Source organism: Tasmannia lanceolata, unplaced genomic scaffold (assembly GCF_043159265.1).
Source record: "Tasmannia lanceolata isolate RefF3 unplaced genomic scaffold, GAP_Taslan_0.1 ptg000003l, whole genome shotgun sequence".
In the NCBI taxonomy this organism is placed as follows: domain Eukaryota; kingdom Viridiplantae; phylum Streptophyta; class Magnoliopsida; order Canellales; family Winteraceae; genus Tasmannia; species Tasmannia lanceolata.
The window spans coordinates 1,729,043-1,750,191 of NW_027518680.1; the positions used below are offsets into that span (position 1 = coordinate 1,729,043).

The 21,149-nt window shown below is 40.0% G+C and overlaps 1 protein-coding gene and 1 long non-coding RNA gene across 2 annotated transcripts in view; both read right to left on the bottom strand.

Annotated features, from left to right (window-relative positions):
• The window catches only part of LOC143859073 (protein TIC236, chloroplastic-like), a 54,899-nt gene extending 51,192 nt beyond the window's left edge, over positions 1-3,707 (bottom strand). The window contains exons 1-2 of the mRNA XM_077369756.1: positions 1,597-3,707; positions 36-234 (exon numbers count right to left, since the gene is read on the bottom strand). Coding sequence (XP_077225871.1) covers positions 36-234; positions 1,597-3,707 — 2,310 coding nt within the window. The remainder of the gene's footprint in view (positions 1-35; positions 235-1,596) is intronic.
• An 8,682-nt stretch (positions 3,708-12,389) lies between these two features.
• LOC143859731 (uncharacterized) lies at positions 12,390-17,228 on the bottom strand. Its single transcript, XR_013239331.1, has 3 exons — positions 17,105-17,228; positions 14,989-15,100; positions 12,390-12,706 (listed from the first exon to the last, which is right to left on the bottom strand). It is a non-coding gene; the product is annotated as an uncharacterized LOC143859731 (long non-coding RNA).
• Positions 17,229-21,149: the final 3,921 nt, after the last annotated feature.

Below are 21,149 nucleotides of genomic sequence, written 5' to 3' on the forward strand. Positions count from 1 at the left end.
ATTTTTTTTATACCACAAAAGATTAAATGACTTACGGGACCAAAAAGATTTGCGAACTTTAAATTAGCATGCCATTTCTGCTCAACACTGTCAACAAATACATCTGTAGACAACCAGCCACCATCTATAGATGTCCCCTCTGATCTCCACCCCTTACAGCTCCCAGAGAGCTGCACGTGGACACGGGCATAGTGATTTTGAAATTTCACATGTCCATTGACATTCTCCATCTCTCTATCAAAAGGACCATAGAACTCATAAATAGTAGAAAAATACATCTTCACATACTGTAGTGTAATATATTATAATAGACTCCACATTTTCCAACAAGATCACAACACTATGCTAAACCAGTTTGCTTTAAACATTTTGAATGATACAAAGTTCGAGATTGATAACCATTTCAGCAAAGTGAGGATTCTTTACAATGAGGGTTCAAGTTACACTAGAATAGGGGCAAACCTAAATTTAATGATGAAGAAGAATAAATATATAAGAGTATATAAGAAAAGTCTGTATTTTGCAGCAAACATCCATATTATAAGCTAGTCGTGTAGCAAGTAACATGCTTTAAGGAATGGCACTGGAATATCACCTTTTGGTAACTAGCTTCAACAGATAAAAGAAAATGATAAACAAAAGCAAAAAATAAAAAATAAAACAAAAATATTATGAAAAGGGAAGATAGTTACTAATAGAAAACATCAAAGTCCTCCCTTAGCTTCCGAAATAACAATGTCATTGACTTTTCTAAACATTTAAGAAACGGCAAATGGCGTGCATCTTTCCATCTTGTTCACAAGCTCCCAGGAAAAGGATCCATCAGGTCACGCAATAGAGTAGGGATAAGTTTCTAAACAAAATTTCACACAACATTTATTTGAAACATGAAATAGGTGTTTTATGTTGGGGTTTATTTAGAAGGAGATATTTCAAGTTTCAAATAACTCATTTGGCATTATTAAAAGGAAAAAAACAATCCTTTAGGTCCTGTTTGGATTACAGGAATTTTTGGGAAAAGTTTGGAAAAGAAAAAAAAATTCCCAAAATTTCATGTTTTTCAATTGTTTGATTACACATGAAAAAAATGTAATTTGAACCGGTGCTGTTTGAATTTTATTTATAAGGACTTTCATTCTATAAGTTATTACTAGCAATATTTAAAAGATTTCATTTTTGAAATCAAGCCAAGGTTTACTCACCATTATACAGAACACAATCAAGTAGTGGATTCTCTTGTTAATTTCGCCTGTGACATGAAATGTAATCAATTCTTTTGGGAATAGAAAGATTTCCTTAGTCCTGCAAGCGGGGACGGGGCTGCTTTAATGTGTGATGTATTGGTTTTGTTTTTTTTTTTTTTGGTTTTGAGGCATGGCGGCATGTCTTCCTCTTGTATCATTTGCTTCATATCAATAAAATTTAAGGTCTTGCCCAGGTTCCTAGATAAATTCTGGGTTCAAAATTCCTTAATTACCTATTTTGCCAATTTTCAAAGGGCACATCCTTTCGTGGCATTTTGCTGGAAAAGACAGCTTTATATATTAGTTTCCCAGAAAAAAAATTTATTTATAAATATAACAGAAGAGTCCACACCTGGGCTCCCGGTCCCCGTATCCTAGTAGCATCAGCGTTCCACCCGTGAAATAAACGGAGTCAAGTGTAACTGGAAGCACCTTCACAATGCTTTCAATATGTATATCTACTCCTTCGGCAAGTTCAGGAGCAAGATCATCAATTTGTATACCCATGTATGACTTAAGTTTCTGAGTGTGAACCGCCAAATAATCAGATAAAGATTTTGTGATTTCAGATAAACAGGACAACCCAATTTTCACGCTCACGGGCCAAAATGAAATTGACTGGTGCATTTCTACACATAGTCCAAACCTAGCAAACGAGACACCTTGAGATTTATGACCTCTGCTACCTTCTGATCTGCCTTTGAGAGACCCCAGTGTTGGGTCAGGTAAAGCATGGCAGCTGGCTTCCGAGTCAACATGACTATCCACAGCCTGGATTTGTTTCAACTCCTCGATGCTTAGATTAGATGCGTTGGTTTCCTTTACTTCGTTAAGACTGTCACGCGATGGAGAGTTTTCATTTGACACTTTTACCCTGCCAAGTTCCCTAACAGCCATAAGAAAAGGAGCATGTATAAAACTGAATCTATCAGTTTGACCAACAATAGGTTTATCTTCCGTAGAAGGCTTACTTTCTGAATCACCTTTAAGTTCCATATTGTTCTCAGTTTTGTCAAGAAAATGCATATCTAGATTGCTACTGTAATGCCCAATACCTCTTTCAATTGGTGCCTCCTTCACATGCCCCCCCTCCTCCTCGTGATGCACGCCTTCAAAACCTTTATCCATCACAGTAGGGTTAATGTTACTAGCTTTCTCATCCATCACCACAACCCTCTCGACATGAACAGCATCACTGCTAAGAGTTGAAGGCCTTCCATGTTGAGTATGAGTCTCACTAAACTTCCCGCCGTCTAGACCCTGAAAATATGCAAGTGCAGCTGCCGCACTGCGCTCAAGATTTCTTCTTTTAATACTTACTCTAGCATCTGCAATCTCTTTCTTACGAGCCTTCCGTTTGAGACTGTGCCTTACAGGACTAGACAATATTCTAGACCAAAAACTAAGCCCGCGGCTAGGGATCTTTGCACCAAACGATTTCTCCAAATCCGCATGTTTCAAACCGTACTCAAAACCCATGTCCATACAATGATGATCCCTCCAATGCATCCGCTCATCCATGCAAAAGAACGAACCAGTGGCCGGAAACTCAGCCGAATGACCATCACCATCCTTCGAATCATCATTTCCTACTGAATTCAAATCATGCTGAGTTACAACATACCCCATCTCCGCAGCTTGCCTAGCTTTTTCACTCCTTTCAACAGCCCAACGAGCAGCAGCCTCCTCTCTAGCAACTCTCCTAGTTTTTGTCCTATAATCTATTCCTTCCTCAGTTGAAAGATGTCTCTGCAAACCACTTTCAGAATGTGAAGGAATCCCTAACCAAGTAAAATCCTCTTTCTGAGTAATCAAAACACTTGGCCCAGATAAAACAGCATCAATCACAATCTTCCCTCTTCTCAAACTCGCAAAAGGGCGAACACGAATTTTCATCGTGGGTACTTCACTACAAGAGAATTCCTCTTCATGGGGTCCAATTGAACAAGACTGCAAACTGATCCCCAAAGGAGACAAACTCCTAACCTTACCGAAATCAAGCTCGCGATGAAGATACTCACTCAATATTGAACAAACAGAGGGTAAAAGCTGAGCCTCAATAAAACTCCTAGCCCTAACCTGCCCATACCATACCAACATTCCAATTGCAGAAATAACAGCGACAAAAACAGAGCACCTAACTAAAAACAAACCCTCTTTCCACAAAGGAACAAAATATCCAACCAGACCCTTACTTCTAGAGAAATGCTCATTCACACAATTCACCCTAAAAAACCTTCTTGATCCAGAATTTCCTGACAAAACCTCGAGATTTCGTTCGCTAAATCGAGAAAACCTAATTCCTCCACGGCTTTTCTGATTCCACCTCGCACGTAAAAAATCAACGAAAACCCTAGTTTCCAAATTACTTCTTACAATGGGATTGACATGAATGTGTTTTCGATTCTTGGAACTTCTGAGAGGAAATCCGAACAACGAGCTACGCAGATAATCAACAGTCATTGTATCGTACTATATATGAACACCGAATCCAAATTATCTGCCGGGGACCAAGAACCGAATCTCGGTCCCCTTCCAGATTCAGAAAATCACAGAGCGAACAATCATCCAAACCCTAGCAAGGGAAAAAAAAAAAAACAATAATTTTCAATTAAATTTTTTTTAACGAAATCACACAACATAGGACAAAAGATTAAAATAAAATCGAACCTTTCATGATCAAATCCAGTATTTCATAACGAGAAGCAATCTCACTCTCTTTCTCTGATGCCTTTTGCTACTAGCTTAAATGAGAAGCTGTGAACTGTGGAGGGTAGACAGACACTTTGCCTATTCGCGAGGAGGAGTAAAGTGAATCAAGTGATGGAAATACCCTTGGGAACTTTTGGGAAGAACAAAATCTGACGTAGCGTGTGGCGCGAAAATGGAATTGGATGATATGAGCCGTTGATTATGCCCGGTATCCGATTGGTTTGAACGCTGCTGAACTGAATTGGATGATATGAGCCGTTGATTATGCCTTTGGAAACAACTTTCGAGCCCTAGAGTAGAGGTTATTAAAACCTAATAAATGGTTTTTTTATCTTTTTAAAATGGCAAAGCTACCCCTCCCATGCCACGTCGCATGTTGAGATTTGTCCGGTTCCGGTCTCGTCGCAGCACTCTAGATAAAGTTTTCTTCGTATTGAAGGCCGGTGGTATTGGCACTACAGTGTTTTAATAATTGCACTGACTCATCATGTCTATTATAATTTAAGCAGATGTCAGTGGTTTGACAGTTCCAATAGGCTCTCGGAAACCATATTAACAAAGAAAAGACAAGCTGAGTCTGTGCAATTATTAAAACAAGGTAGCACCAATATCAGTGGCCATAGTAAATACCGTATAAATGAATTCTTTATATAGCAACCAGATATCTTAGCATGGCATGCGGATAGAGATTTACGAGATGGGGGTAGTTTTGGACTTCACTTCAAAATACACACGAATATGAAAAAGTAGAGGAAAAAGACCTTATTGCCCTTCTTGACATCATCAGAGCCAAGCTAGTCTCCTCGGATTTGTTGCACGACACTACACCTCGACAAATAGCTCACCTCTATAAGAGACAAAAGTTGCCATTCCTAGAGTGGGAAAAACGCTACCGATATATTTAATAACATTCCCATTTATGACTGGGGAGATCGACCACCTTAATCGACGATGGTTCAATTAGTGGATATAACGGTTCAAGTGGGAAAAACACCGCCGGTATATTTAATAACATCCCCGTTTCTAAATCGAGCGATCAACCACCTTAATCAACTGATGGATCGACTAGCGGATATAACGGTTCGAGTGGAAAAAACGCTGGTGGTATATTTAATAATGTTGTTATTTCTTATTAGGGCGATCAATTAATCAACGATAGTTCGATTAGTGGATATAACAATTGTATTGGGAAAAACGATGGCAATATATTTAATAGGGAAATGTTATCAGCACTACTGTATTTTGACGAGGGCACTCCTCACTCTATTAAAAGTACGGTATTGGCTCTGTCGCAGGATTAGGATCGACCTATGGAAATGATTTTTGGGGCACAACCTATTTAGACTGTGGCCTATCTAATGGACGGTTTTGATCATCCTATAGTGTGGGCCAATACCGTACTTTTAATAGAGTAAGGAGTGCCCTCGTCAAAATACAGCAGTGCTGATAACATTTCTCATTCAATAACGTTGCCCTTTTTTATCTACCGACTAACTATCTATATTAATCAACTCGGATCAAGTGGAAGAGACGATGTCAACATACTTAATAATGTTGCCATTTTTAGTTTAGGATTTCCATTAGTTGGCCAGGAACATTGCCGACACAACTAATAACATAGCTGTTTTTAATGATAGGGTCACCATCGGAGGGACATGTCCTCAAGGGAATCTTTCCTCAGTATCGTATAAAAGTAAATTGGGATTTGTAGGGAATTTCACATAAAGGCATTTCGCGGCTGACTGTTGCATTCTCGAGAATAGTTGTGAAGAAGATTTTGTCTCATTCATATAATTTATCTGAGGTGGTTGTCCACACATCTAACAGTCAGCTACTAAATGCCTTTCGGTGAAATTCCCTAGCAAATCCCAAGGAAATTTCTCTACAACTATTCCATACCTCATAGATGTGAAATTTTTTATAGCCATTAGACTAGCATTCTTAGCTCGTGCGAGGCATGAATCGTGTAAACTAATGCGCCCCACGGCCCACACCCCATCAAAATATTAGGTAAAATGTGGGCTCGCAAGATGAATGAGATTGAGTGGAGTTGGCGTGACCCACGCTATCAAAACAAGATGTAAAATGATGGGCCCACTATATGCATGGGTTTGGCTGAAGACGGTGGGCCGTACCCTATTAAAAGATGAGATGTAAAATGGTGGGCTCTTGATGGGCCTCAATTTACTGAGACATGTTGTAAAACGATGGCCCCACCCATGCTACGTACGAGGTGTAGGAAAAAAACTGTCATAGAAAAGTTTCCGTGAAAAAAACTTCACGGAAAAGGTTTTTCAATAAAAAATTTCTTAGAAAAAGACAAACACATTAGAAAGAAACATGATTAGTAGATAGATAGATAGAGTAGACGGTAGGCCCCATCAAAACATGAGGTGTGAAATGGTTAGCCCAGCCGTGAATGGAGACTGTGTGGTACCCACCCCATAAAGAATCAGAGTTAAAATGATTGGCGCCACCTAATGCATGTGTTTGAGTGGAGTTGGTGGGGCCTACCCTATCAAGATATAGTGTAAAATGTTGGGTCCCACGCATGTTATGCATAGGTATGAAATTATAAGCCTGTGTTATCGAAACATGTGTTGTAAAATGATGGGCCTTACCCATAGCTATAAAATAATCTACCGTGGACAAAATTCCAATAAAATCTTCCATGGAAAAAAGTTTTCAAATAAAAAATTTATTGCAAATAAAATGAATGACAATAGAAATAAGGGATTTGCCAGCGTCCATTACAAAAGGCATTTCGAAGATGGGCAGTTGCATGTGAGAGCAGCCACCTCGTGAATGAAGACAAAATCTGGTGAAAAGTGACCCTGATGGACGCTAACAAATCCCTAGAAAGAAACATGATTAGCATTCATAATAGGAGTTTTTATATGGTGCCCAAACCGTCAAGTACCGTGAAAGCAGAACCACCCTTGATATTTGATCCAACAGCATCCTCCTCAAAAGTGCCCAAAAGCAGCCTCCTAAAATGTGCGCTGCTGTTGGATCATATCAAGAGTGGTATGTTTCACGTACCGCCTTCACTGGGACTTGACCGTCGACCACCACATAATCTCTGCCATTATAGATAGATGCCTTTAAACCCTGTTCGTTCTAGACTTTGAGAACTGATGGCCAGTCCAAAACTGTTTATTAGGCTCTCTCTTCCTAAAGAGCCTATTAACAAATGGTCAGGATCTGATTAGAAGTAAAAAAGAAAAAGAAAAAACGTGTGTAGACACCCCATTTTGACTAAGCCCTAAACCTTCCCGGCTCGTGCCAAATCCGTCCAAATCTCAGCATTAGGGTTCCAAACTTCACCCTAGGCTGGATGAGGGTCTCTTCTAACCCCCTGCAAAATTTCATCGAGATCGAAGCTCGTTTGCCTAGTAAATGGACCGAAACAGTGTGTGTAGTGCAAATGAGGGGGTGGCCCACTAGTTTTTTCATTTTACCCCAAAATCCGTGTATTTGAAGGAAAATTCCAGTCATCCAAAGGCCCCAAGTACCCTTGAATACATTTTTTAGAAGCCTTAAAACCTCAGAAATGTCTTGGCAAAATTTCAGAAAAATCCGACGAAAAAATTTGGAAAAGACAAGTGGAGTTAGTGCAGTTATCAAGCGGTATGGGGTGAATTAGCGTGTTAGGGTCGCACATTTGTGCAGATATCAAATGGTAGTGCCAATATCATTATCCCAAATTCCCTATAAATACCAGCATAAGCTTTGTTTTTTTTTTTAAAAAAAAGAAAAAATTCGTGAGAGAGAGAGAGAAAAAAAAACTGGGTTTTCTTTCTCTGTCCGATCCTTCTCCGGTCAGATCCATCAGATCTCCGATCCTTCTCCGGCAACCTCTACACCTCCAATCCTACGGCTTCCATTTTCTCCGGCCGTATTCCGATCGTCTTCCCCCATTTTCCTCCGGCCTTTTCTGCAAATCTGAGATTCATTTTTTCCGATCTAAGCTCCGGTACTCCACCTTCTCCGGCTCATCATCGGTCAGATTCCGATCATCCTCCGGTAGATCCATCTCTATCACTGATCATCCCTTCCGGCTGCCTCTGCAGATCTGAGATCCTTCTCTGATACTTCTCCGATCCATCTCCGATTCACTTCCGATCCTTCTCTGTCAGCTCCGATCCTTCTTCGTCTTCTCCGATCCTTCTCCGATCGATCCTCCGGCGAGCTTCGTTCGAATTCTCCGGCAAGACTACGGCTGGCAGGCTTCACCTATTCTCTTCTTCTTTCTTTCATCAAAGCATTGATCTCTTTTAGTTTATCGTATACAAACCCTAGCTGAGCAAAATCCCCAAATTTTCTTCTCCGGCAAGGATACCGGATCTCCGGCCGAGGTTCACTTTCTCCGATCATTCTCCGATCTAATCCAAACCCTCGGATTGTCGCTCGAACGGATCTAACAGAGGACGAGAGAGAGAGAGAAACCTATTTTCTTTAGATCTTCTTCTCCGATCTCTATTTTCCGGCGGATCGGTGCTCCGGCCTTCGATTTTCTTCTCCGATCTCTTCAAAAATCTTGAATCTGTTGCAGATCAGAGAACGAGAGAAGGTTTGAGGGAGAACAAGTACAAGAGAGGGGTTTCTGCAGCATTTTTCACCGGCAAGGCTACAAAAATTCAAAGCTCCAGTCAGGTTTTTCTCTGCAAATTATTTCTATTTCCTTTCAAATTGCATTTTGTTTTAACTACGAACCTTCAGATCTATATATTTTTTTTTATATTTCGAAACCCTAACTTCCCACATTGAAATCTTCTTCTCCGGTAATCTTCATTTTTTTTATGCTTAAGATCATATTACACTTGATACTATTAAGTTGAATTGATGCTTGTACTTTGTTTTATCTTTATGTCATAAGATTCTGTTGTGTTGCTTGATTTAGATCTGCTTGCAAATCATTTCCAATTTTTGTTAAAAGTTCATGTTCCAATTATTCAAGAGGATAATCTGGGTTTACATGTTTAATATGTTGATATTACATGATCTGTGTGTTTGCGTTACTTTGATACTCGGATATGTAGAGTAGATCATAAGCTAATCATGATTGAACATTTGATTTGATGAAAAACTCGCTCCCCAGCTTGTTCTTCAGTTGGAATTTCTTATGATCAGTGTATCATCATTCATTGTTGCTGTGATTCCAGTAAAATGTTCTCTATGATGCTGGATACCCTTTTTGAATGTCATAAAGAAAATAAGCTTATATTGTGCAGCAAGGAGGTGAAGGAAACATACAGATTTATAGATTTTTAATTGCTTATTCCTACAGCACATTTTGGAATCTGATTTTCCAAAAGTCAGTCACTGATTTGGAAATCTAAAAATCTAGTCCATATCCAATTCACAGTGCAAAGGTTTCAAATATGAGAAGTCCATCTATGAATTTTTCTTTTAACACAGTCATGCATTCACATTTTGTTATCTGCGCTCACACTGTTTTAGACTATTCTTTCTTTCTTCACTTGGTTGAAAGTAAGAGAGCAAGCACTCCTTTTCTAACATTCTCCTGAGGCCTAATGTTGGAATTATCTACTTCAAAGCATTTTCATGATATGATTAGATTTACCTAATCTGTTAGAAATTTAATACTTCTCTTTCATACTAAGCTTTGAGTTAGGGTTCGAAGATGGTAATAAATGGATTGTTCAGGTGAGATTATCTCAAATCTTATTATACTCATTCCTTTTTATTTAAATAAATTGTTTAATAGGAAGAAGGAGATCAGATGACTACTCTATTCGATATTATCGACATGAGTACTGTCTGATCTCAAGGCGGGATTAGAAATATTATCATGTGTATATGATATCAGATGATTACTTTAGCATCATCTGATTTCATCCCCATATTGGGGTGGTGTTTGTGGTTGGGCATAGAAGTGTTTGATATTGTCTTCTTTTACTTTATTAGGCTATCCAGCGGCTGGTCTGGACTAATTAATGTTGTTTATCATTTTATGATTGTTATAGATTGTGTATTGTTTTTTTTATTGAAAATTCTTCTTTGCTTAGCACTTGATTTATTTTTATAAGAATAGAGTGGAATTTGCGATTATCTGGTAACCTTTTCTTCTCTCTTTGATAGACTAACACAGTCTTATAGATTGCTGTTAATTTTCTTTAGATACTAGAATCCTTTTTTCTTGTAGGGCGATGAAGGTGATAGCCCAAGCCCATCCTAGGAGACTTGCCCAGTCTTGCTAGCATTTTTCTCTATCTCATCTCTGTGCCTATGAGACTTGCCTAGTCTCGTTAGCATTTTTCTCTATCCTACCTCTATGTCTAAGAGACTTACCCAGTCTCATTCTCTTGCTAAACCTCCTCTTTGTGCGTCGTTTAGTTTTGGGAGAATACCTTACTCGGCTTGGCAACATACCCCTACCCTTATGGGTATTGGGTTGCACATTTGTTGCACCCTAGGGCTAGGTAGCTGTCCGGCCCGGCTGGGTGTTTTTCCTTTGCCAAATATGCACATGGTCTCTTTTTTCCTTATTACTTGTGAGCTTTATTTTGGTTTGATAGTCCACTAACATAGGAATCCGTCCTTAGTCTAGAGAGTCAGTCCTCTTGTTCAGGAATCAAATTCTATCATCATAGGGGTTAGGATTTTATCCAACCTTTCATCAGATCATGTTCTTCTATCCGCTCTTGCAAGGTATATGATGCTGTCCAACCCTTGCAGAGTCGTGTTTCTGTCTTTTTCCCCCGCAAAGCATAGGATGCTGTCCAACCTTTGCGGGACATCAGGAGTCTGTCCTCCCCTTATGATGATAGGATTCTGTCCTCTTGTGTCAAAAACATAAAAAACATCTGAAAAACCAAAAATCTCAAAAATCTTGAGTCCTTAAGAGAGTAGTTAGGAATTCTATTCCGAACTACGTTGGCTTGATCCTCTTCCACAAGGTACGTAGTGCAGCTTGGGATTCACATCCCAAGTCCAGCCAAACCTTTAAAAATAAACATTTCAAACCTTTAAAAAATACAAAAAATCTTCAAAATCTTTTCAAAAAGATCTTCCCCTAGAGTTAGGAGCCTGTCCTAGATAGTTGGGGTGTTTTAGAGTTAGGAGGCTGTCCTGATTTGTATTGATATGGTGTGTCCTGTCGTGTGAGTGTCCCTAGAGTTAGGAGGCCTTGAGTCGATCGGTTAGACATTTAGTCGAACTGATGGCTAGACTATGAAGCATATAGTCAGCCCATGGTTTTCTTTAGGATGTACAGCCTAGTTACACATAGGATGTAGGGCTCACCTGCATTAGCTTAAGGCTAATCAACTTGCATTAGTTAGGGCATATAGAGAGTCCTAAAAATTACAATTCATCTGAATTTAAGCAATCGTGCAAAAAAAGCTTTAAAAATCAGTCGAGTCTAGTGGAATCGAGTCTAGGATAGCAGTTCTAGATGGATAGGCATAATAGTTTAGAATAGGACATCGAACTACGTTGACTCCGATTCTTCCCGAGGCCGGGATACGTAGAGCAGCTGGGATGGATGTCCATCTTGGTCCGAGTCAAGTCGCATTAGAGTTTAGGACTCATTTTGTCCAGTCATGTATAGAATTGATTTGTGTTGCGTGTTTTTGATGTGTTGTCTTATTTTCATATACAGATCCAATGTTTTTAGCTGTAGCATGCATGTGTTTGCACACCAGAACTTAGACATCAATTAGGTTTGACATTCATAACCTAGTTATTCTCAGGTGACACTTCTTTTATTTCTTTTATGTGTGTTTATTATTCCTCCGAGACATGCATGATTAGATAGACGTCTTCTCGGAGATTTGTGTTCCCATTTCATATGATTTTCGCCCAAAACTCTTCAAAATTATTAAGTAAATGGCATAAGAGACCAGGTGCTTGCACTTGGGCGGATGAGGTGCTCTTTAGACCTTCCGAATTCGTAACCAGGCACGGACCTTCTTTTATATCTCTGGTTATCCGTTGCAACAGAGCATAGTATGGGATCCAGGGCCCATTTGCCTATTTTCCTTGGATGGCGACTCTTCTTTGTTTAAGGTACGCCTCGAATCTGGGCTAATCCCCGAATCGAGAGGTATCTCACCTTTGTATCGCCACTCATGCTGTGAGGGGCACTTCTTTCGAGAGTTCCTTGGTAGAGCTCTCCATTCACGTGGATGATCCATAGAGACATAGCGTGGGGGGCACTTCCCTCACCGCCGCCTCTCTCGGATCGGGGTCCACAACGTGATGCCGTATGTCGGTCTGATTTGATTTTGTAATCTTCTCTTTTATAATTTTCTCGGGTCATGAAACATTTATAACTTGGAGACAAAGCCACGTGTTCAGAGAACAACGGCCATGGCATTTTGTTTTGAAATTATGAAGAGCATGGACTTCTTTACTTTTACCATACTAGTAAAAAGTGCACGTGCAAATGCACCTGCGACAAAGATATAAATAACAGAATGGCCTGAATAAGTAAAGTGAATATCAATATGGAAAAATACAAGGGCACTTTATACAGTGTCAACTTTTAATGCTCAATATGCATTATAAAACAAGGCTCACTTTTCATGGAATTGACTTGATTGATATGATTCTAGGGATCCTTTGGCTTTGTTTCTAGGTTAAAGGAAAGAGGATGTTGGCCTCAACAAATGTTCAAAGATCTCCACGATTTCACAAATGTGCTCAAATGCATCTATGGTGCCTCATCTGCTACTGGATGTGATGATCTGTTGTATACACTCCATGACTTTGGTCTTTCAGGGCTGAAGCCATTCATAATTCATATCAGTTATTCTTGCAAAACAGAATTTTTCTCAAAAAACCTTTGCTGCAAAATATCAGACCCAGGAAGAATTTGGTTCTTATTCATAGTGAACATGCATGAAAAATCTAATTCATATCTATTACCGTTAAAAAAAAAAGATAATCATATCAATCAAGTCACTTTTAGAAAAAAAATTCAACTCGCACATATATTAGCAGTGTCCAAATACCTTCCAATGTATCTCAAAGACTTTGCAGATGAAACATCCCTATGGAGCTTGCATTTCTTCAAATAGCTAAGATAATGTTAAGCAAGAACAACTAAGAAACTAATAAAATTATAAGAAAGTTCAGAAAATTGATCTGTATGTACTTTGCGGTTCATCTTAGTTCTTGGCATATCCTTCGATCACTGAATAATTTTTTCCTTTTTTTCGAATCTATTTTGTATGAAATAACTCTAATAACTAATGACACACTGGGTAAACCTGTTACTGAAACAAAAATAGAAGATAGTCTTTGGAATTTAAATGGAAAACAATACAAAAATTTGAATGCAACCCAATTTTAACAACCTGTGCCACTGCTAATCTGACGAAGAAAGACCAAGAAGTATAAAAAGATTATGGCGAAAGCATGCGCAGCAAATGAAGAAAAGCATGCCAAAATGCAAGAAATAGTAGAAAGATCATCTACAACTGCTGCTTTGGGGTTATTTCCTATTATCCTAGCCACTGCTGGTTTCATCGAGTATAATCTTATAGTATTGCTTAGGAAGAATCCTTTAGAAATTAACTTCCTAATGAAGCACATTCTTGTATGCCAACTGCCCATTTCTCCATTTCTCAAGTCAAATCCAATCTTATAACTTCACCATTACAAAGAAAATGGAAATTCTAAACCCAAGAAGAAAAGAATGAAAGATAATTTATTCACAGATTTTACCTGAAAAAAGGAGCTTTTCTTGAAAATCTCGAGTTATAACAAACTAGTAGCCCCCTTCACACTCTTGAAATACAGAAAAGAGATGAAATAAAGTTTGTTCGAATCCTCCAAATCCAATGCTTTAATAGTATTATGCATCTACCCAAGGACTTCACCTTACAAAGACCAGATCTTATGCAAGGGAAAAATATGTAGGTGAAAGGAAGACCGACTCAAGAAAATAGCAGTTTCAAATGAAACAAAGAAAGACACGATTCTAATGGTAAAAAGGAAGAAAACCTAGGATATTAAGAGGAAAATAGGGAGCTTTGCTGAAGTACACGAAGATCTAAACTGGAAAAAAAATAGCCATGTCTTCAAAAAAGATCATCCAGAACAAAGCAAAGATCAAATGGAAAAAGGTAAATGACTTATGAAAACATGCATCTAAGAATAGCTACTCATAGAACCATAGTCACTGAAGAATCAACTTCAAATATACAATTCACTTAAACTATACCACTCACCTAGGGAATGAAAGAAGCAAAATCTGAATAGGAAAACTGTATATTTAAGTTACTTCAATTGTGTCCATGTCAATTTATAGACAAACATATACAAGTTGAATAAGGATCAATGATAGAAAAGGAAGAATGTATCAAATCAGGTTCTCTTACTTGATGCCGAAAACTCAAAAAGGCCCAGTAAACTTTAGTGGGAGATGTACTCATTGTGAAATTAAAGATATCTTCATCTAAAAAGTTAAAAAATGAAAATCAAGAAGCCCCTCTAAACAAAAAGAGTTACAAAGAGGGGATCTTCTTTGCAACAACCTACTTCTATACATACTTCTATATGCATCTCCTACCAAGCTATGAAGCCTCCCATTGAACCTAATTGTATGTGACACCTTTTTTCGATCAATTCAACAGTTCACATTTTAAAAGTTGTTGTAAATTTCTTTGCTTTGAGCATAGATCTATATATTCATTTGACTGGACTATCATTCGAGCCTTTTCCCTATCAATGTCGAAATAATTGATAGCATTCCATTACAAGTTGGGCCACTTGTTCAATGATCCAAACTATTTATCTGCATAGCAAGACCTTGCAAATATATGGTTTAGATAATTGGACATGTGGGGCCACTTGTACCTATGCTCACACACCATATAACAACTCCTAAATGAATTACCCAATACTTTGCATAATGAAAAAAGAAACACATGGAGGAGAATACACAATGTAACATTAGAGACGTTCAGTTCCAACTGCTATTAAGAAAGCATTTATTTTCATTCACTCTAAGTTAGCAAGATATAACCAACAACAACAACTAGCAGAGATAAGGGCATACCTCATCCCCAGAATTCCAAACAGAATTTTCTAAAGTGCACCTCCAAAGGAATTTATTTCTAACAGTTATGCCTTTCTCTTCAACCATCACTTTTGCCGCCTCACCAAATGGCCTGTCAAAAGCATCAACCACAGGAACATCGTTCTCAATTGAGCTTCAATCCCAAATATAAATCATGCAGGCTTAAACTTTCAAAGCAACAATTTACATCTCGTGTCGAGAGGATTGAGGGTTGGGAGAGACTCACGTGCTGACCAAATTAGAAATCAAAATCTTCTGCCAATGTCATCGTCCAAGTGACATACACAAATACTATAACAATAAAGACACAGATGCAAGAGGTAAGGTCACGAAAGCCCATTCGTTGGACTGTAATTTCACCTCACAAATTCAATGGAAGGATCTATGGAAGGATATCACTGTGAAGACGATACATAATTTAACAACATGATCTCTGAAAACCCACACCAATAATTGAATAAAAATATTAACAACCCTCAAAGGATGACACCCAACTTCCACTGAAAACTGAGCTTCAATCCCAACAACCGAAGACGAAGATGGCTAGACAGAACCAGATCAATCTTATGTAAAAAGAGAGAAGTAATATGATCATTTCAAGTGAAACATATCTCTTTTCTTTGTCTAATACACCCAGAAAACTGAAAGAACTTTCATGTATTGCTAGATTTCTTACTGGGGATGGGTTTGTTTTTTGATGTACGAACAATTGCCATTTGGGGGCACAACCACATACATTCTAAAGCATAGAAAAGGGAACCATAATTCCATTTACATCTGAAAAATTTTCAACACCAAAGTTCAAAGAAAAAAAATGAGAAAGAACAAAGGAAGAAGGAAATGAAATCATTTTTCCCATAAACCATTTACCATCCAAACCCTAGAATAAAAAAATACACCCATATAATGCATAAGTAGAAACCCTATCAAACAGGGTCTAAAGGCAATTTTGAGTCAATAATCAGTTTTACACTCAATCAACCTAAAGACAATTTTGAATCCATAATAAGTTTCACACTCAGATCAATTCACAAATGTGAAACTACCAATCACTCCAAAAGCTAAAGGTGTTTTTAATCTGTTATACTTTAACAACAAATTCCAAAATGAATAGAGCATCATTCAAAGCGAAATTAAATATTGTGATTATCAGATTGCCCAAAGGCAAGAAATGATTCTAACCTAAGGTAATTCGCTAAATAAACTTGCTTTAGCAAATATGATGTCTCAGTGAGGATTTCTAAAATTTGGAATCAGAGGCCTTGGACTTAAAACTTTGTGGTCGAGCTCTAAAATCTTAAAACTCAACATTGCCTTGATGAGGCTAGGATCCCAGTTGGTTATAAATTTTGTGTAGCACTCCATAAATATTTCAAGTTTAAAAGCTTCTACAGTCTAATCATTTGAGTTTACAACTGCTCAATCAATCAAATGTTTCCGGAACTCTGTTAATTTAATATGACTCTCCATCAAGTTGAGTGATGCAATACAACTTTCCTAGAGATTATATTTAATACCCACTCACCATAGGCATTTCCCATTTTTTTAGATGAACTTTGTGAAAATTTCAGCAGAAAAGGGGAAAAAGGAATAGAAGTTTCCACAAACCATTGTCAATTGAAAGTCAATTCTCTCAATCGAAAGTGATAAGGAAAATGACAGCACTTTTAATACTTTCATACGAAAAAAATAATAAGAAATTTTCTGAGTAAATAATGGTTTGTTAGAAAAAATAAAATGCAACACAATTTTCCAAGAGTTTACATTTAATACCCACTTACCATAGGCATTTATTTTCATGAAATGAATATTCCTCTTCTCGGCACTTCAATGATACATAATCTCTTCTTGTAAACCAAAGATTTTAACATATTTAGATATTGCAATTGAAGTTTTATTAAAAAGATAGACAATTGAAGCCAAAATCCACACCTTCAGATAATGAGAGAGTAAAAAAAAAAACTAAACTGAGATATATGGAGCAGTTGCACCTTCAATCAATGGATTTTTAAGAGCCACCCTGTTTGGGTTTCCACATAAGGAGAACTTGCAACGAAATTTCACCCATAAAGAGAGAGAGAGAGTGAGAGAGTACCTTGAGCAGTTCGGTAGAATAAAAAATCACAAAAAATCGTATTTCTGAAAAGCTTCATAACTTCTCCTTGCATCTTCTCTAAAAAGCAGAAGACGGTATGCAGGGAAACCACACTTTACAAAAGCATGCATAAGATGGCCAGACACCTGGCGGGACGGGTGATAAAGTCGAGAGAAGAGGCCATGGTGATTGGTTGAGACTGCGGTAATTGTTTGGATACTTCTGCATGAGTAACTGGGGAGACGAAAAGACGGAAATAGTATATGGTACGGACGCGTGAGATTGTTTTTTAAGAAATAATAAAGAATATCAAAGGCCATAAGATCAGGATATAGCAGGAATTTAGGGGAAGATGGTTGACGAAATTTCGAGGTTTAGGCTTTTAGAATAGTAAGGATAAGGATATAAGGATTTTGGAAGTTAGAAAGAGGACTTGCTAGCTATTCATATTTTCCATCCGTTTAGTTGTCTTATTGACCCACGTTCTTTATATTGTTGTACATTCTCCTTCACGGCACCTTCTCCATCAGAATCATGTTAAGGGATTTGCTAGCCTCCATCCAAAAAGGCTTTTCGTGGCGGGTCTGTTGCATGTCAGACCAGCCACTTCATGAAAGAAGACAAAAGCTGCTGAAAAGTGAGCTGACCACCTGCGAAATGCCTTTTGCAATGGACGTTAGCAAATCGTTCATATTAAAATGGAAGTCTTTAAGGTGGTTTCGTTCCCATAACAAGAGCGAGGCGACTGATTTTCCTTTATATCCATGGGTTTGGGTGAAGATGGCGGGGCCGTACCATAATAAAACATGAGATGTAAAATGGTCGGCCCCACACATGGGTGTAAAATGATGGGCCTCAGTTTACAGAGGCATGTTGTAAAACACTTCCATGCTAAGCATGAGGCGTAGAAAAAATTACCATTAAAAAAACTTCATGGAAAAGTTTTTCAATAAAAAAATTTCTTAGAAAAAGACTAACAACATTAGAAAGAAACATGATTTGTGAAATGGTTATCCGATAGATAGATAAATGCCGCAGACTCCAAAACATGAGTTGTGAAATGGTTAGCCCCACCTTGAAAGGAGACCGTGGGACCCACCCCATCAAAACTTAGGAGTTAAAATAATTGGGCCCACCCGATGCACATGTCTGAGCGGAGTTGGTGGGACCTACCCTATCAAAATATAGTGTAAAATGTTGGGTCCCACCCATGTTATGCAGAGATGTGAAATTATGAGCCTCACCTACGTTTTCAAAACATGTGTTGTAAAATGATGGACCTTTCTTACCCATGCTATGCTTCGACTGTAACTACCACAGACAAAATTCCAGTAAATCTTCCATGGAAAAAAGTTTTCAAATAGAAAATTTATTGTAAATAAAATGAATGACAATAGAAAGAAACATTGTTAGTTGTTAGACCTAAAATCGGTAACAGGTACAGCAGTGATGTAAGAGCTGAGCTGGATGACTAGAGGAGCTGAGTCCTGAAGGACCGGAGTGAACGAGGAGTGAGGTGGTCGAGGGAGAGTCCTGCTATGAGGGCTGAGTCCTGCACAAGGCAAGCGAGGTCAGAAGACCAGACCGGGTTTTACTCCGGACAGGCCCTTCGACACTCAAGTCAGTATGAGCAGGAGTGAAGAGGAGATGTCTAAGAGTTTAGGGAGAGAAGGGATTTTCGCATTACCCATTGGTTTGAGCTTTGAATCCCTTTTTATAGGGAAAACCTGGTGAGGTGTCCTGAACAGGTGTCCAGGACAGATGGCGGCCTGTAAGAGGCTGGAGTTCACCTACTCCAGGACAGGTGGCAGGCTGTGAGTGGCTGGAGTTCACCTACTCTGAGACAGGTGGCAGCCTGTGAGTGGCTGGAATTCACCTGCTCTGGGACAGGTGGCAGCCTGTGAGTGGATGGAATTCACCTGCTCTGGGACAGGTGGCAGCCTGTGAGTGGCTGGAGTTTTTACACCCCATCAGTTGCCCCCCAGTTTTCCAAGTCATTGAGTGACTTGGGAAAGTGTGGTTGATCGCTTATCTGGATGGACAGGTGTTGTGTGGAAGTGAATCGGAGGGTTCAGTCTGGAGGTCCAGTCCGGAGTCCAGCTGGAAGTGGAGTCCGGAGATTCAGTCCGGAGTCCGGCTGGAAGTGGAGTCCGGAGATCCAGTCCGGAGTTCGGCTGGAAGTGGAGTCCAAAGGTCCAGTCCGGAGTCCGGAGTCCGGCTGGAAGTGCAGTCCGGAGATCCAGTCCGGAGTCCGGCTGGAAGTGGAGTCCGGAGTCCGGCTGGAAGTGCAGTCCGGAGATCCAGTCCGGAGTTCGGCTGGAAGTGGAGTCCGGAGTCCGGAGTCCGGCTGGAAGTGGAGTCCGGAGATCCAGTCCGGAGTTCGGCTGGAAGTGGAGTCCGGAGGTCCAGTCCGGAGTCCGGTTGGAAGTGGAGTCCGGAGTCCGGCTGGAAGTTGAGTCCGGATGTGGACTCATTTTTGTCGTCTTGCGGCCAGTACGGTTCGGACCGGACTGGTTTTTGTCGTTTTGTTGAAACGCATTATATCCAGTTCGGATTTTCCCGGACTGATTTTTGTCGTCTTGCGGCCAGTCCGGTTCGGACCGGACTGGTTTTTGTCGTTTTGTTGAAACGCGTTATATCCAGTTCGGATTTTCCCGGACTGATTTTTGTCGTCTTGCGGCCAGTCCGGTTCCGACCGGACTGGTTTTTGTCGTTTTGTTGAAACGCGTTATATCCAGTTCGGATTTTCCCGGACTGATTTTTGTCGTCTTGCGGCCAGTCCGGTTCGGACCGGACTGGTTTTTGTCGTTTTGTTGAAACGCGTTATATCCAGTACGGAGTACAGAGCATGGAGCATGTAGTACGGAGCATGGAGTGCGGAGCATGTAGTACGGAGCAGAGATGTGAATTTTCATGCACGTAGGGACACGCGCGTGCTTGGTCGTATTTTTGAGTGGGAGAATGTGTCCGTCATAAATATGGGACACGTGGCGCCATTCGAGTGTCCTCGAGATGCGTGCGTCGTATTTAATGTCCCACCGCCTCTGAAAAGCTATAAAAGGAGGTTTTACCCCCTTTCATTCTTTACTTTTTACTTTTCATCTTTTCTTCTTTTTCTTGCTCTGGGAGCTTCGACTTCTCAGTTCTCAGTTTGCAGTTCGCAGTTCGCAGTTCGCAGTTCGAGTTGCGCAAGGACTTGACGAGCTCCACTCACCGGTATTCCTCTCAGCCCTTCTCTTTACTACATGTCTGATAGTAGTTCGAGTTCCGAGTCCGGTACGGAGTCCTCCACTAGCAGTAGTTCAGAATTTAGGCTGCCGCAGGAGCCTGTAATGGCTAGGACGTCCGCTAGAGTAGATCTTGTAGATAGTGACGACGAAGGGGACAAGGAGGAGGTGTTTTTAGACTTAAACGCCACTCAACTCCCCACTGTTAGTCTCTCCCGAGCAGAAGGGAGTGTTGAAAGTGACGTTGCTGAGGCGTCTACAACATTCCCTCCTGGTCAGGCGGTGGAGGTAGTCGCTAGAGCGCGGATGGATGCCAACCCAAAATACAACCTGCGAGCTCTAGTCGAAGAGAACTACCTCACCAGGTCCATGCTAGGCGACATTAGGAATAAGTACTGTGTGTCTCCAAGATTTGAACTGAAGGCAGCTATAGAGGGAGACAGAGCCTGTAACGAGAGTCGAGATCTCTGTATTTATGAGGAGTCGATGAGGGTGGGACTCCGGTTTCCTCTGCACCCATTCTTCGCAGCGGTGCTTCGATACTACGGACTGGCCCCAGCTCAAGTAGCTCCGAACTCATGGAGACTACTGACTGGGTTCTTGTATCTTGTCCACGGCCGGTTAGAGAGGAGCGTGAGCTTGTCGCTATTCCGTGCTTGTGCACATCTGAAGAGGCATAAGGAAGGGGGCTGGATCTACATCAGCCAGCGCCCTGAACTCAAAATCATCACCGGTATCCCCTCGTCAATACATTCATGGAAGAATAGGTTCTTCTACGTCGAGGATAAGGAGGTCAGTGAGCCCTGGCCTGTCCCTCT